The 15,091-nt window shown below is 43.1% G+C and overlaps 1 protein-coding gene across 1 annotated transcript in view; it reads right to left on the bottom strand.

The window, feature by feature from the left end:
- Window positions 1–255: 255 nt before the first annotated feature.
- LOC108623434 (uncharacterized) overlaps window positions 256–15,091 on the bottom strand; it is a 213,758-nt gene continuing 198,922 nt past the window's right edge. The window contains exons 24-33 of the mRNA XM_026812198.1: window positions 11,068–11,306; window positions 7,320–7,396; window positions 6,834–6,923; window positions 4,507–4,696; window positions 4,286–4,407; window positions 3,931–4,124; window positions 3,680–3,786; window positions 3,456–3,603; window positions 3,262–3,386; window positions 256–3,189 (exon numbers count right to left, since the gene is read on the bottom strand). Coding sequence (XP_026667999.1) covers window positions 1,907–3,189; window positions 3,262–3,386; window positions 3,456–3,603; window positions 3,680–3,786; window positions 3,931–4,124; window positions 4,286–4,407; window positions 4,507–4,696; window positions 6,834–6,923; window positions 7,320–7,396; window positions 11,068–11,306 — 2,575 coding nt within the window. The 3' untranslated portion in view covers window positions 256–1,906. The remainder of the gene's footprint in view (window positions 3,190–3,261; window positions 3,387–3,455; window positions 3,604–3,679; window positions 3,787–3,930; window positions 4,125–4,285; window positions 4,408–4,506; window positions 4,697–6,833; window positions 6,924–7,319; window positions 7,397–11,067; window positions 11,307–15,091) is intronic.

Raw genomic sequence — 15,091 nt, 5'->3', positions numbered from 1 at the left:
CCCCACTTGCTCAGCTCAAGGCCCTGCGGCATTGATGGGATGGGAAGTTGGGAAGTGGGAAAGGCAACGTGCACTGTGCAACTCGTGCAAGTGTGCAGTAGTTTCAGCTGTTGGTCAGCTGGGTCAGTCAGTTGATCCACGTTGTGAAGTTAAAGTAACGTACTGTCAATTACCAGTTGTAAATTCTTTATGATCATCATACATATATCAATGCAGTTTGATATTCCCTTGTAATTATACGAGACAGTAAATGAATTCGATAAGTGGAAAGCAGCATTGAATTATAAGGTATCATTTTACCAAGATGGAGACGTTATGCATATATTTTAATGCTTAAGTCACTGCCTTACAATGTTCCTTCGACGAAAATAAAATTTCGTAGAAATAGTTCCGAAAAATGATGAATAGAAATGTTCAACAGGTGGATCTTACAGCACATAAAATTGTATTTACACGTGTACTCGTCAGAGAAAACAATTCTTCAAATTTACAACAAAACATAATAATCTCTCGGAAAGAATTCGCTACCTCTAGCAACGTAACACTGGAATTGCCTTACAGGTTTAATCAGCCTCCGACCAAGCCGAAGCCGAATATTTTCTTTCGTAACGTTACGCAACCAGAATTATTTTTATATATAATCGGTAAGGCAGTGATGATTTATCTTTAATCAGGAAAATTGATATGTATCCAACGCGACGTTAAAAGTAAAACGCTAAGATACGAACGATAAGGAGTCGATGAACGTGACTCCTTCTTGTAACGACCGATAAAGGTGACCGATTGGAGATAGACGAAAATAAGTTAACAATTGTTTACATCGATTTTCCTATAGATTAATAGAGATAGCGATTTCCTTCGTGAATATTCTCAACTCTCACTCTCTCTCTCTCTTTCGTACAGAAACAACGTCTCTTTCATTTACATTGTATAAGCGAAAAAGTTAAACATTATTCCTTTCCTATCCGATCATCCTCTTAAATTAACGCTAAAAAACGTGTAACGATTGCACTGTCGACTTCACTAAAGTCATATATCGTATTTACGCAACAAAATGTTACAAGTATAAAAAATGTACGACAAGTACGGCTTCTCGAGTAAATTTATCGCTAACAACCACGCCGGCCGTTCCTCCGTCTTCATTCTCGCAGCAATAACGCTGATAAATCCCTTTGTTCGTTCGCTCCTCTGTTCTCGCGTTTACGGGACGACCAACTAAATTGATAATAATTAGTCATCACGTTTTATGGTCTCACCGTTTTGCCCCTTGAGTCGTCGAACGTACTCTGTCCCATCTTATTTCTCTTTTCCCTTTCTCTCTCTTTTTTTTTAGAAATTCCTATCCTCCGTTTGCTTGCGCGAATATCTCCGAAAATGTCAACGTACATAATAATTTATTTTGTTATATTACAATAAGTCGTTCTACATAGTCGAGGATAGAGAGCAGCGATTTTTATACAGTTCAATTGGCACATCGGATGCGCGCGTACGATCGCTGGGGTTCGCGGGGATGAGGGGGAAAACGCGGTGAAAATGATCGACGAGAATCCCAGGATAAAAAATAAAACAATGAAGATATAAGTAAAAAAACAAATAGGAAACGAATAGATATCATACCTGGCAAAAAGTTATTGATTCGGTAACAGCTAATTAAAAACATTTAAAAAAAAGGAAACGAGAGAATGTGAATTTTGTATATCGGCGTTATCGATTTTCAATCGAGAACTTTCTGCCAGGTGTGGCGAATAGATGTGGAGATGAAACGAGATAGGGGAATTACAGAGATGCCGGGATGAAATATACGAATATCACTGATATGCATGTGAGGGGGTCGAGGGGGGACTTTGGGCTCAGAATTCTCAGTTACTTATTTAAGTACACGTCTCTCGCGTGCGGCCGCACGCCACTAGGACGTCGAACTGTACCAACCGTTCGTCGTCGACTTGTTCGTCGGATGGTAAATGTGGAATCCGGGCCCGGCTGCCGGGTGGTGATAAAATTGCGCCTGCTCGGACAACCCGGCCGACGCGTAAGCCGCGGCAGCGTCCAACGCGCTTGGATGTACGGCGGCCGAATACACTTGCGGTTTCAAAGGCAATGGTTGCGCCGGTTCGTATTGATGTCTTAAGACAGGATCTGCGTAAGCCGACGATCCCTCGTAGCTGCTTATCACGTTAACGGGATGAAGCTGTTGCTGTTGCTGCTGCTGTTGCTTGTCCCTCGGCGAGACCGACGACGGAGGCGTCATAGCCGAATGATAGTCCACCGTGTAACCACCGGCTGTGGAATAAGAGGACACCAGACTAGTGAACGCGTCTGCACAGCTGGTCCCAGTCGAGCCTTTCTGATTGTGCGCCGCTAACACGAATTGGTGTTCGCCGTAAGTGCTTGATCCTTCGGACCCGGGAGGAGTAGGTAAAGGACCACTAGGCGTCGCGTCACCGGCGTAGTAGGTTCCACCGGAGGAAGGTGTCCTCGTGGTACCGCTGGACGTGATCCCGTGAACGTTAGCCCTTATCACGCTCTCCCTGTTGGCGTACAATTGTCGCAGAAGAGCGGACGCTGGTAGCGGTGCGGTGGATGATTGTTGAGGACTAAGATGTCCCAGGTGATGATGTGCGCCGATCCACTGTATTGTGCTCCTCTGCTGTTGCTGCTTGAGCAACGCGTCCGTGCTGAAGTCCGTGGGTTGATGCAACGTAGGTGAATGGGATTTGTTCAAACTCTGCACAGGCAGATGCTTCGACATCGCCTGTTCTAAATCTTTCACGGAGGTGCCGGTGGTATCAGCGTTCGTTGTTCTATCTTCTACGCGTCTCGATTTTGGACTGGCGGTGCACAGTACTTGCTCGCCGCCTGAAATGGAATGGTTCGACGGGGCTGGACTCAGAGCGTGGCTTCTCTCGTTATTTGTCGCTTTCACCGTAGACTCGTCCTCCTCATCTTCTTCCTCCTCGTTCGAACTACTGTCCTCCTCCTGGAGCTTCCGCTTGTGACCGCGCAATTTCACTACTAGTGTGTTAATGTTTTCTACAGTCTGCGGTTCTTGTTGTAACTGAGCTATGTTGTCATGGTGCCTGCTTCCCCTTTTCTCGCTCTCCGAGCCACGGGTGTCCTCTCGATCCTCTGGTGGAGACCTGTGAGGATGCTCCTGGTGCTGGTTCGATGGTCCACCGTGATTTCTTCCCTCTACGATTCGTTAACAAGATTTTAGATCTGAGAAATTTGGATGCTGAAGACTGATCGCAATAAAATTTGTACCTCCTCTATCAGCGTCCGGTGAACCGTTCTCTGGATCGTTCCCAGCAGCATCTTCTCGCTTCACACCCATAACGCCTTCCTCCAGTTGACAACAGTCCATGATTAAATTCTCGAACTCTCGACCACTGAAGAAAGATCGATGATCAATGAAAAGATAAAGGAAATTCTATCTAAAAGAGGATCGTTTTATTTACCTTATAACGTAATTGACGCAGATGATATTTTGCTCCTCGGCGTTCTTCGAGTTACAAACTACGGTGGCACAAGTTTGAAGCCACGTGTATCCACCGCTCTTGTTCATCAGCCTATAATAATGAGTCAGCACCTGCCCTTTGTGAATCACTGTAACAAAAATTGATTCGTTACGTCAATAAGATTCGATTGAATAAATTCGTAGCATATTAAACGAAGTACTTACGATCGATATGAGATTTACGAAGTCGATTCGCGTCTTCGCCGTGGCACAATGTATACAGATTCTTCCCCGTTAATTCGTCGGCACTATAATCTAGCAATTCGGAGACCCTGCGAATTCATTAAAGAATAGAACATTCATTTATTCATAATGAATAATATAAGAGAAAACACTAATACATATTCGGACAGTGTTAAAAGGTTTTTCGAGCATCTCATACAAATTACTCAATTATTATTTAATCGACCGCTCACCTGGGTTCGCAATGTGCTATCCGAAAATCGAAGTTGATCCGCGTGACGAACATGTCGGCTTCGAGACGAATTTCGTGCACACTCGGCGGAGGAAGTGCTATCGCCAGGCCGACCATACCTATCAATGGTGGCGCGGACTTTCTTGTATGGCTAAACGTATACTGCGGTCTCAAACGGCACAGTAACAACACGACCTGAATTCACAATTACGTTTTTTCATTACCACCTGCGCTCTCGTTCACTGAATCGATCGATTCATAAAACCAATTTCAACGTATGCAGAACGTTCCGATACTTCCTCGAGAAAAATTCTCAATTGCAATTAAACAGATAATGAAAGGTACAGAATGCTTACCCTATAACCAGAGGATTTAAAATGACAACCCCTTTTCGTTAGGGTGGACTTCATCCGGACGCAGAACGCTCTGTCGTATCCTTTGTAAAGATTGTTCGCCGATAACGACATTGCCGAGGAGACTGCAATCGAGTTTCAAAATAATGTAGAGATCGCTAAAGGAAGAGTACGTCTTCTCAAGCAAAGTAATTGAATAGGAATAGTAAATTACGGAAATTTACCGTCGGGATTCGCAGTGGAAGATGAGCCGTGTTCCTCGGACGCCGCGCTGCTTGGCGATGCTAAACCGGAACTCGACGAATGGGGACCGGAAGAGGTACTCGACGTCAGCCCGAGGCCTAATTGCTCTGCGACTTCCGCGTGGTCTTGCTGATGGACGTAGTCGAAAACGCTTGACCCCGTCATTTCTACCTAAAATCGAAATGTACACACCTTCTATTCCTCCTATTATGTAAAATACATCAACTATATTCAATAATGTACATGAATAAATTACTCTTAGACAAACGGATTTACTTTTTTCTTAATAATAATTCTTAGAACGCGTTCCTTAGTGACACTTCCTCTGCAAAAACTTTATTCGATAAGGTTTCTTGATTTAGGTCTCAATCGAGCTACTTTTAAAACAGGAATTCTAGGTATGTAGCGCATGCGAGTCCGGAGGAAAAACGTATGTTCGGATATCGCAATTTTCTTGACAAGTGGCGGAAAGGTGACTTAATTAGAGAAAAAACTGCAGCCGGCTTTCTCATCGCCGGCGACTTTACCGGAGGGAAACTCTGGAGGTCTTAATATGATAGTTTCCACGAAAAACTGCTTCGACGTGACTGAAACTACGTTTCTTTCGTCGATGTAGTATACAGTTCTTCAGATTAATTTTCTCTTAGGAATTGAGTCGTATTTTGGAACGTTTCTTTTTTACACATTATAAAGCATAAAGTTTGTCGGAAGTGGGAACAGAAAGTTAAAGAAATAATATAAAACAAAAAGAATTCCCTTTCGTATTAAAATAACGTAGCCAAGGTAGTTAATTCTAACATATTTCTCTTCATGTTTGAGATAATTATCTAAACATACGTAATCCTAGCACGTCGATTTACCCTTCAATCTCAAGATTACGGGAGTTCGCTCAAAGACAAAGCACGTAAGAGTATGTAAATCCCGCGAAGTAGATTACTAGCTCAGAGGGGCACGGTTTCTCATCGTGGGAGGCTCTCCTCGATAGAGAGAGAGAGAGACACGGTGCCAGGGGGGAGTCAATTTCATCGGGCGTGGAAACTTTAATTTCAATCGAACTTCCCGACAGAATAATAATAATACCAATACCCCGTAACCCAGCAGAAAGAGAAAGAGACCCATTAAGAATCAACCTCGACTCCAGCCAGACTTTAAAACTGTTATAGACCGCAAGTGAAACGCTTGCAAATTATTATTTTATTTATAACATTTCAGTGATTTATCATATCAGATTCTTAAGGAATTCTTTATTGAAACTGAAAGATAGTTTGGTACAGGGTTAAATAGACCGTAGGCAGAGTTTGATACACGTGTATGTGAGCGGACTTCCTAAAGACAGTTTCATTGTTGCGAAAGGGACTCGAAGGCATGTTGAATTTCCATATCTGCGACTTCTGGTTTTCACCAGCAAAAGAAGAAACACACCTCGGGAACACGGCGGAGCGGCCATGTTTGTGGCAACGTCGGCGCCGGTTTCCCGAATCCCCGAAACACCCTATTGATTGCTCCACGAGTCTCGCAGAACCGAGCTGGTACACCGGTCACCTCCCGTACACCTCCTGTACCTCCCGCTATCGCTCTTCCTCTCTCCCACTTCGTCTATCTCTCTGTCTATCTCTGTTCCTCGGTTTCTCTCGGTTCTCCGTTCCCCCCTTCCCACCTCTAGTTCCTCACTCTCTCTCTCTCTCTCGTTTTCCTCCATCTACCTTCACAGGCAGCATTAGGAATGGCGAACACGCCGCCGTGCAGAGGCTACGTGAGCCGCATGCGACCACCCCCGCCCCCAACCACCCACCCTTCCCTCGTCTATGTCATGCTTGGTGCCAGCCAGTATGGCCGCCAACTCATACAACCTTCTCCTCTTTTCCTCCCTTGACCTCTCCCTCTCTTTCGTCCTTATCCACCTCCTCTACTACCAGCTCCGCTTCTTCTTTTCCTTCTCTTCTTACCGGTACGTCCGCCTGCCGCGGCTACCGCCTCTCTACCCTACGCTTCTCTTTTTTCCAACGGACCTCGTGTTCCCTCGCTATGCCTTACCGTGCTATCTTTGCCCTTCCGGCTCGCGCATACGTGCCAGCCTCACGTGCATGCCTGTGTCTTATATGTCTTCCGCTTCATTTCACCCAACCCCTGTGACCACCACCTATCTCCCCCCCCCCTGACTTCGTTCCGTTACCCTTCTGGTAGCTACACCTCTCTGTCGTTTCGTTTTTCTGCCTAACTTCATCTTAGTCTACGTCCCCGGTACCCGGTTCCATCAAAGATCGCCACGGTTACGACGACGATTCGTACGAGCTAGCTACACACTCACCTGTGAGAGTCCAAGGTAAATTGAGACGGTCTCGGATATGTACAGGAACCGTCCATCAGCGGCGACCGCCATCGCGAACCCGTCCAGCGACTGAAACGGAAAATATCGTTGCAATCGTTCTTCGGTCTCTCTTTATTTTTTCCAACGTGCCATATCAGAACCTGTCTACTAGTTTATTTTCGGGATGTTACTCGCATTTCGAAGCACGCTCTATTTTATAATTATAGGGCAGTTAAAAATGTTAAGCTAATAAAACCATATAATTAAACTACGTTTGTTGATCATTTTATTGAAAGTATGAAAATACTTTAAATTAGAATTCATATGAAATAAACTGTTTCAAATTTATTACAGTTCTCATTGAATGTTTCTCATGAATTGCAACAGATCACAAATTTTTAAATAATTTCTGTACCGATTTTTATTCAATTAGAATTCTACTTTATTTTCTAATGCTATTTTAAAGATTCAGAATTTTTATTTTACCTGAAGTATGTGAGTGCCTTGATGCACATCGAAATGGTCCATCGCGAGGGATGCTGATGACCTCATTCGATTGGTACCTGAAACATTTCCAGTGCGCACTTATCGAACAGGGTGAACGTCTTATACGTCGTTCTTATTTGACTATGCGACGTTCTATTTTCCATTGGTTAAATTTAGACGCTTTCGTAAGGCGTGTACGACAGATCCATAGTTATCCCATAACGATATGTATGTTAAACGCGAATTAATATTCGTCGGCTAGCGCCAAATTGCATATTGCCGAGCATATCGCGGACGATGAATAGTAATGAACAAACGGAACTCGATAAATCAAAATTCTATGGAGGCTATCGATCATTCGGGCGTAAACTTTATGGAAAATAGATTTCGTACAATCGATAAACTATTGTTTTATTAGAAGTATGAACATTTCAATTCTACGTTTAAATCACATAGCGAGATATTGTAATTAAGGACAGTAATATTACAATATTTAAAGAGGCATGAAGGTAATTTACATAATGTACAAAAATATATTTTATGTAAAAATCTGTAGGTTAAATAATATCTCTATTTAACATCTAAAGTTCGAAAATTGAGGGGAGTAGAATGAAGAACTTATGTTAATGTCAGTACACAAGCCACTAGTCTATTTCATTCAGCTGCCTGATCATCCCCTATAGAAGAACCCTGGTCAGCAAAGAGTTAATAAAGACATTTGGCCGATTGATTGACGTCTACCTCTAGTTTATTCTGACCATTGTGAGTCACACTCCGTGAGCCCCGGGAGGAGATAGCCAGTGACCCCTTCGCGTCTTCGTTTCTCCCCTCGTTTAACAAACAAGACGTTCTTGGCCGTAATAATAAGCCCAGCCTCCGCGGGAGCATCGTAATGAAAGACTTAGAGGACTCGATCAAACTCGGCGCGAACCGCTTAATCTGCTAAGCCTTACGGAGCGCGGAAACGGCCGGGCTAACTGGCCGGATTGATCAGCCTCGGGCTCTGGTCAACAAGACCGTTTCGATATTTTCGGGACCCGGATATCCCTGAATAATCCGGCCGGACTTTCGCTCGACGAAAGCGTTTCCGTCAGCGACGCCCGCGTCCCGACGACCGTGCGTGAATACCGATTAAACTTTTACCGATCACCTTTTCGAATTTCTCTGTACTGGCAAAAAAGAAATGTTGCAAGAAGTCTTGTTTAGAAATGTGTAATAAATACATCTGATTTCTCATATAAAAGTTGTTGAAATAATGCGATTTACGGTAATAAAAAGAGTTGTGTATAAATTATGATAGTACAATCTTTATTAAAGAGATCTGATCTCATTTCGAGAATTGATTCAAGCAATGTTAATACCAGAAATGAATTTCCTTCTGAACGGAGTTACCAGAAGTGATAATATTTTGAGAAATATCGATGGTTTTGTTCAGTATTGTGGCTCGTGGGTATTTCCTTGGGGATAATGGAAAAATACCAACCCCCGTAATGCGTTATTCCTTCGCGACGAGTGTTATTCCATGGAACTTGCTTTCAGTACTGAGGACATTTACTTCTTTACAGTTAAATGTAAAATAATCTATCGTAAGTACGAAGTAATAGAAATTGCACAATTTTTTACATTGTAACTACTCGTAAACTGTGATGGAAAAAACGAATTAAAAATCTACTCGATTAACGTGACGTTACCGAAAGAGTAAAACGCGGTCTGTTTGGAAGCAATTCGGATCGCTTTGCCAACTTCTGGGCACATTTGGACCTGGCATCAAGTTGGAAAGTGAAATTACCATTTACGATTTTGCACTCTTGCACCGACGTTATTGTTTCAAACGCGAAAAACATTGAACGAACAAGCAATGGGAGGAGAATTGAATTTATATTATATGACGAGATTCGAAGACATGAACCATGAAAAAACAAGGAAATAAAACTCAGTCAGCAGTTGAACTTCAAAAGAAATAAAGGAACTAAACGAAGCGACGTGTCTGGAAATCTTTAACGCATTTTACTTCGTTAAGTCGAGAGGTCTCTCCCGTTGGAGTTGTATGCCGTTGACATGCGGCTTCGAGGGTTGCTTCGTAGAACGTGAGAGAGAAAGCGGCCGCGGTGGATTTAGTTTAGTTTGACGAGGAGCTGCGGCAGCGATGTGCGGACGGTGCCTAACTCGATTTCGTTAGTTTAGTTACATTGGCGGTTGGTAACGCGAGGCCTGGGCGCAGGGGTTGCTGTGATTAGATTTCCATGTAGGTAGTGGTGCACCCACCTAAACCTTTATATGCAGACAGGGTCCCAGCCGGCTCCTGTGCATCTCTCTCCTTTTATCCCGGCGCACGACAAATATTAACTCAACCAGAGCCACCCCCGCGCGGTTCGCTGAAAGTAGTCCCGATGAATAAGTGAATTTTCCCGGCAACCGCCACCTTATTCTCCTTGTTCCGCCTCGTTGCGGCGGATTCCTTCGAGTAGGTGGAATTTTTAGGCAACGCGTTTCCAGGGGGTCGCGTAACGAAGGGTTGTTTCACGCGTGTGCGTCGTTTCATACATGAGTATGGTTTTCAAAGAAAATCGTTAGGTGATCGAATCTACAGGAATCACTGCTCTTGTGTACAGAAATATTGTTAAAATTTAAGAACTGTGAAAATTCAGAATTTAATTGAATATTATCTAACGTTCATCGAAGTGGAAGAATGCGACCCGAAGAAATGATATTCTTTCAACCCTCTTCAGGCTCTGGAAACAGCACAGGCGACTGCCCGTTCCCTGCTTATTAGAAAATGTATCTGTTGCTGATATCTGCTGATGGATCAGTGTTTAACCCCGAGTAGGGGAGGCGATTCTGTTCAAGATCGACGAGCATAAAGTCGTGAAACAGGGTAGAAACATGAAAACGAATGAAGCCCATTGCAGGAACTGTTATTAAAATTACTGCTGAAAGGAGACTTAAAATAAAATTAATTTGTACAATGTTTGATTACATCTTCTACTTTGATTTTCAAATATTTCCGCGGAAACAAGAGTCTGTACTCCGAAACGATGTTCGAGTAAGGACGGAATAATCTCGGTGACGTCGTAAATTAATTGCAATGGAACGGAGAGCACGCTGGTATCGGCTGTTCTATCGCGATAAAGGGGTGCACCGAAGTCCGGCGGGGGTGGCCGAGGGTGAATTTCGATGGAAATTCACGGTACACCGGTATCGAATTAACCGGACAAAGGTCCTCTTAAGAATTCGCGTAAGCGAGCCGGCAATAGATCGAGCCTCGCGATATCCTTTAGAAACTGGCGAGTGACCACGCAGCCGGCAAGAGATTCCCAGATACATAGTAATAGAGAATTGTCGGCTATGATCGAGCGATACCATCGCCATTGGCTTTCTTCATTTTCGTGGTTCATTTAACGAAAACTGCCCTCTCACCCTTGGCCAGACAAACAGTCCAGAGAATGCGACATCTCCATTAAAAGATCGGTCAAGTTTACTTCGAAGTGACATGGCAGACTTTGTCTTGACAATTTAAAATTTACTTCAACGTTTCTGTTTAATCTTATTAGAAATTCTTTGCTTATTTTTTATATAGAATCTTCTCTGTACGAATACCAGTTGTTTAATTTTCAATACTCAGAAGATGTTTCTCATTAAAATGTTTCTCATTAAAATGTTTATCATATTTATTGATGAATCGTTTGTTATGATCGCGAATTGAGTTTAATGGTGCGAGGTCTCAATGGGTTAATAACGAGATCCTTACCTTTGATAGATTTATTTGGCGGTGGCCCATCCCGATTCCATGGCGGGTCTCCGTGACCCGAGAACTCGCGAAGTTTGAGGTACGAGATGGTTAGCCTTATTATAGAGGCTTTGTCCAACTGGGAGGTAATAGCCGACGGTAATGGCAGCATTTTCGCTAACTCGTAGAACTCGAAGTTCTCCTTACCCCTTCGAGACCTGGCAGCGTCCCTGCTCTTCTCCTTGCGCAGCTCGAGAATACTGTAACAGAAAACCGAAAAAGGTTAAACAATATCGTTGGACAAATCGAATTCTAAATCTCATTAGTTCGAGAAACGTTTGTTTACGCACGACGTAGAGCAGAAGAATTTTGTTCTATAAGATCGACAATGACAAATGCACGGGACAATAAAGTTCGCGAAGCTCGCTTCTAGTTTATGAGGGATCGAAAACGTGTAACCATCGGCGCGTATGGAATCGAAACAAACTTCGGCTCCTGTCCGAATTTCAATTGTAAGATATTCGTTTCGCGTAGTCCTTTCCGCAAGGACTCGCGTACTTGATATGCCAGCAGCGGATTAACCGCTCTGCCGGAATCGTATTACAGCTATTGACCCAGAGTACGCGGCACCCTAGGGTGACTCCTCGATTCCCTGTCAACTTCATCTAGGTCAATCGATCTCACTTTTGACAAAAAAATTTATATCAACCCTTTTCTCGTTCTCAATTTCTTTTCAATCGTTCCGTGTCGTTTGACCATTTCAAAGGACGGTAAATTCAAGTTCAAAAGATATACATAAACGACTTGGTAATATGATATTAATAAAATATAACGAATTATGAAATGCGTGCGAATTTGTAATTAACTAATTTTGAACCGGATAGAGTAGCCATAGGCGTGTCGATTAGAGGGTAGAAAGCGGCCACCCGCTCTGGCCAGGCTGTACATACATTATTCAAACGCTATCATGCCTGTGTTTGCTGACATGCCAGCCGAATGTATCTGGGTGAATGTCGACGTAACATTAACCACGCCCCGCGGCCTGCCCACCGATTCCGGTTTTGCATTTAAACATTTACCGGCTGGCCAATGGGAAGGTAATCCGCATTATCCGAACAGCAGTTCTCCCCCCGGACCCCTACCCGTCACGGTCATTAACCTTTTGTTAACCAGGAGACGGGCCCTGTCCCTGTGCTCCGCGAGCGTGTCCCGAAATTTCAAACTTCAAACCGAATTTCCCGAACTGGAAACGCATTCAATCTCCTAGTGCATTCATACGAATGTCAAATTTTGTATAGAGGCATCGCGTCACGGAATTTCATATCCAACTGGTATCTGTATAAAAATGATTAAATAGTGATTTCATAATTTCGTGAACTGCCGAACAAACATGATGAACGTAGCCGATTTCATACGAAATTTCGTATCGAACCGGCACTTGTATAAACGTGATGAAACAGTAATTTCATAATTATATTAGGTACCGGATAAACAGAATGAATTAAACATGGGACGATAAACCAATTCGAGCCTTGAACGGTCCTTAACAATTACCTTGGCACATATAGAATTGAATATATTTACGCGTGCCCGTCGCAACTAGTCCATTGCGCAATTCATTTGTATACAAGCAGCCAAAAAGATGTTAGATAAAATATTTTGTAAACCATTGATCAAAGATTATCCATGTTTGTTTTTCTTGTGCTGTTCTGTACAAAGAAAAACAGAATATCATTAAGGCAAGCCGGGTATAATTCTCATTGTAAAAGTCTAGTAAATGCGTTGCAGCACATTGATAAATGTTTTGTGCCGAGGAAACCTATTTGGAGACGATTAATGAAGAAACTAAAGCTGGGAGTCGTTGAAAAAAACGCGCGGCAATTAAACGCGTCGTTTAGCCGGGCGGAAGGGTTGCAAACAAGATGGGATTTTTATTAGGCCGCGCTCAACGGCTGTGAAACGACGACCCCTTTCGTTGATCGCGCGAACGCCATCCGGAACGACGCAGCCCCATTACAACCGCTCAAAAGTCGTAAAGAGCGGAGAAGGAAAAGGGCCCGTCTTGTTTTCGCATTTTACAAGCGTGCCGCGACTTCCTCCGCGCCGGAGGAGATCCTCGGGTCCCCATGGGGACAATCACGGGACACCGGACCCTCTACAACCACGCGACTTACGCCTCGGAGACGACGAATTTGAAAACAGCGGGAAATTTCATTTGCCATCGATGCCGATTCTTTCTCTCGTTAAGAGCAGCTCCGGTAATTTAAAGTTTTAAGCCTGGGGGCTGAAGTTTCGACGCCGAACTTCAGAATGGCTCGTAATTCGTGAGCTTTCGGGGAGAGCGTGATAAGAGTTAAAAAGCAGTGAACTGCTCATTGGGTTAATACAGAATTCGTGTGTGATTTGATTTAAAAAGAATTGGTTCACATATTTGAAAATATATTTAAGACCAATTATCCATTGGTCTCTTATAAACCCTGACAGAAACACATTTTTAAGGGTACATTCATTCAATGATCTCTCAGTGACGAATTCATACACATGTCTTAATACAACTATTAAGTATCAATTTCCTGACGCTACTTATCGTACAACCGTAATATTTGCCATGAGAGTTAAAATGCGGAGTGCACGTCTCACGTTTGAAGCATCGCACTGGTTGCTATCATCTGTTAATACAGAATTCCGCGGTGAAACGAGCTTGTCCGACAGACAATAAGCAAACGAGGCATTTTTTTAGTTTTACCGCTTCGCTCGTATCGGTTGAAGAGTTCCGTTGGAATTTCGGATAGGAACATGCGGCCGCGGACTTTTTTACGACGGCGAATGCAGAAACGAGCGTGGTACGTGCATCGCATGCGGGGCCGTATGCAACGATGCTTACTAAAAATGCGGGCACTCGCGGTCGTCAGTTACGTCAAACGTTTGTCCCGCGACACGACGGTTCCGATCGTTTCCTGTTCAACTTCCATCGTCCTGATAAGAGAAACGCTGGCGCAATTGTTTCTAGGCAGGAACTTGGATTGAGAGCAAATGAGAACTGTAATCACTGCGCTTTTATAGTTATTCATTTAATGAAATCGAGCGTAGATTGTATAAACTTTGTACGAAGTCCTACCCATGTTCGATAATCGATTAGAAAATGGATATGATAAGAATTACTAGACGATTTAATTATTGACTTCTCATTGTAAAGCATGTAATAAAATTGTTTGCATGAAACTGCCTGGCTTGATGACAAGCTCGAGGAAACGATATACCTCTAATGAATTTATAAATGAATCTAGCTTGAATACCATTCATGCCTAGTTTCTAACACGACGTTCGACTCTTTTCGATTATGTAAATGATAGCTGTCAATCGCGGCGCATTTGCGTTGCTCATCGGAATGTCGCGTGGCGTCAGACGCGGCTGAATCATCCGTGAAAACTGCGTATGTTACTTATTTTATATTTGAAATTCATTTAAAACGTAGTAAGTCGGTTGTTCTCTAACGCCTGGCAAGGTAACACTGGAAGGTAGACTGCATTCGAATTGCAAAAAAATCATCCTTAATCGCCGCGTACGCGTTGTGTGCTAATGCAACGAAACGAACGACGCCTTTTGAGAGTACATACCGTCGGTGCATAAACGGAAAAATAGTTGTTTCACCCTTCTGGAATCTCGCTTCCTTTCAGAAAGAATCGGGAGACTGGAAATGATTCACCGGAGTCGTCAGAAATCAGTCAATTACTTGTTTCGAGTTCGTGTCTGACCAAGCATCGACTATTCTACTTAAAACGTTTAAAACGTTTCTGCATTTACTTATACGATTTTCATTTCAATTAGAGGCATTTTTTTCAATACATTTCAGTACCTCAATTTGATGAGGAAATTCTTCAATACTTTGCCTTCAAGATTTGTTTGTCAATCGTTCGACAAGGCTCAAAAGTGAAACATTGTCACGTGACTTTTCTCGAGTTTTTCTTCGATAATTATTTATTGCAAAAGGAACGAGCCTTAGAACATTCACGTGTAATTTAACGCTGGCTGTTTCATTTATTTA

The sequence above is a fragment of the Ceratina calcarata genome, unplaced genomic scaffold (assembly GCF_001652005.2).
Source record: "Ceratina calcarata isolate Rehan_Ccalc_2016 unplaced genomic scaffold, ASM165200v1 scaffold115, whole genome shotgun sequence".
Lineage (NCBI taxonomy): Eukaryota > Metazoa > Arthropoda > Insecta > Hymenoptera > Apidae > Ceratina > Ceratina calcarata.
The sequence above is the reverse complement of the archived record's forward strand: the minus strand, read 5'-3'. Positions and strand labels throughout refer to the sequence as shown.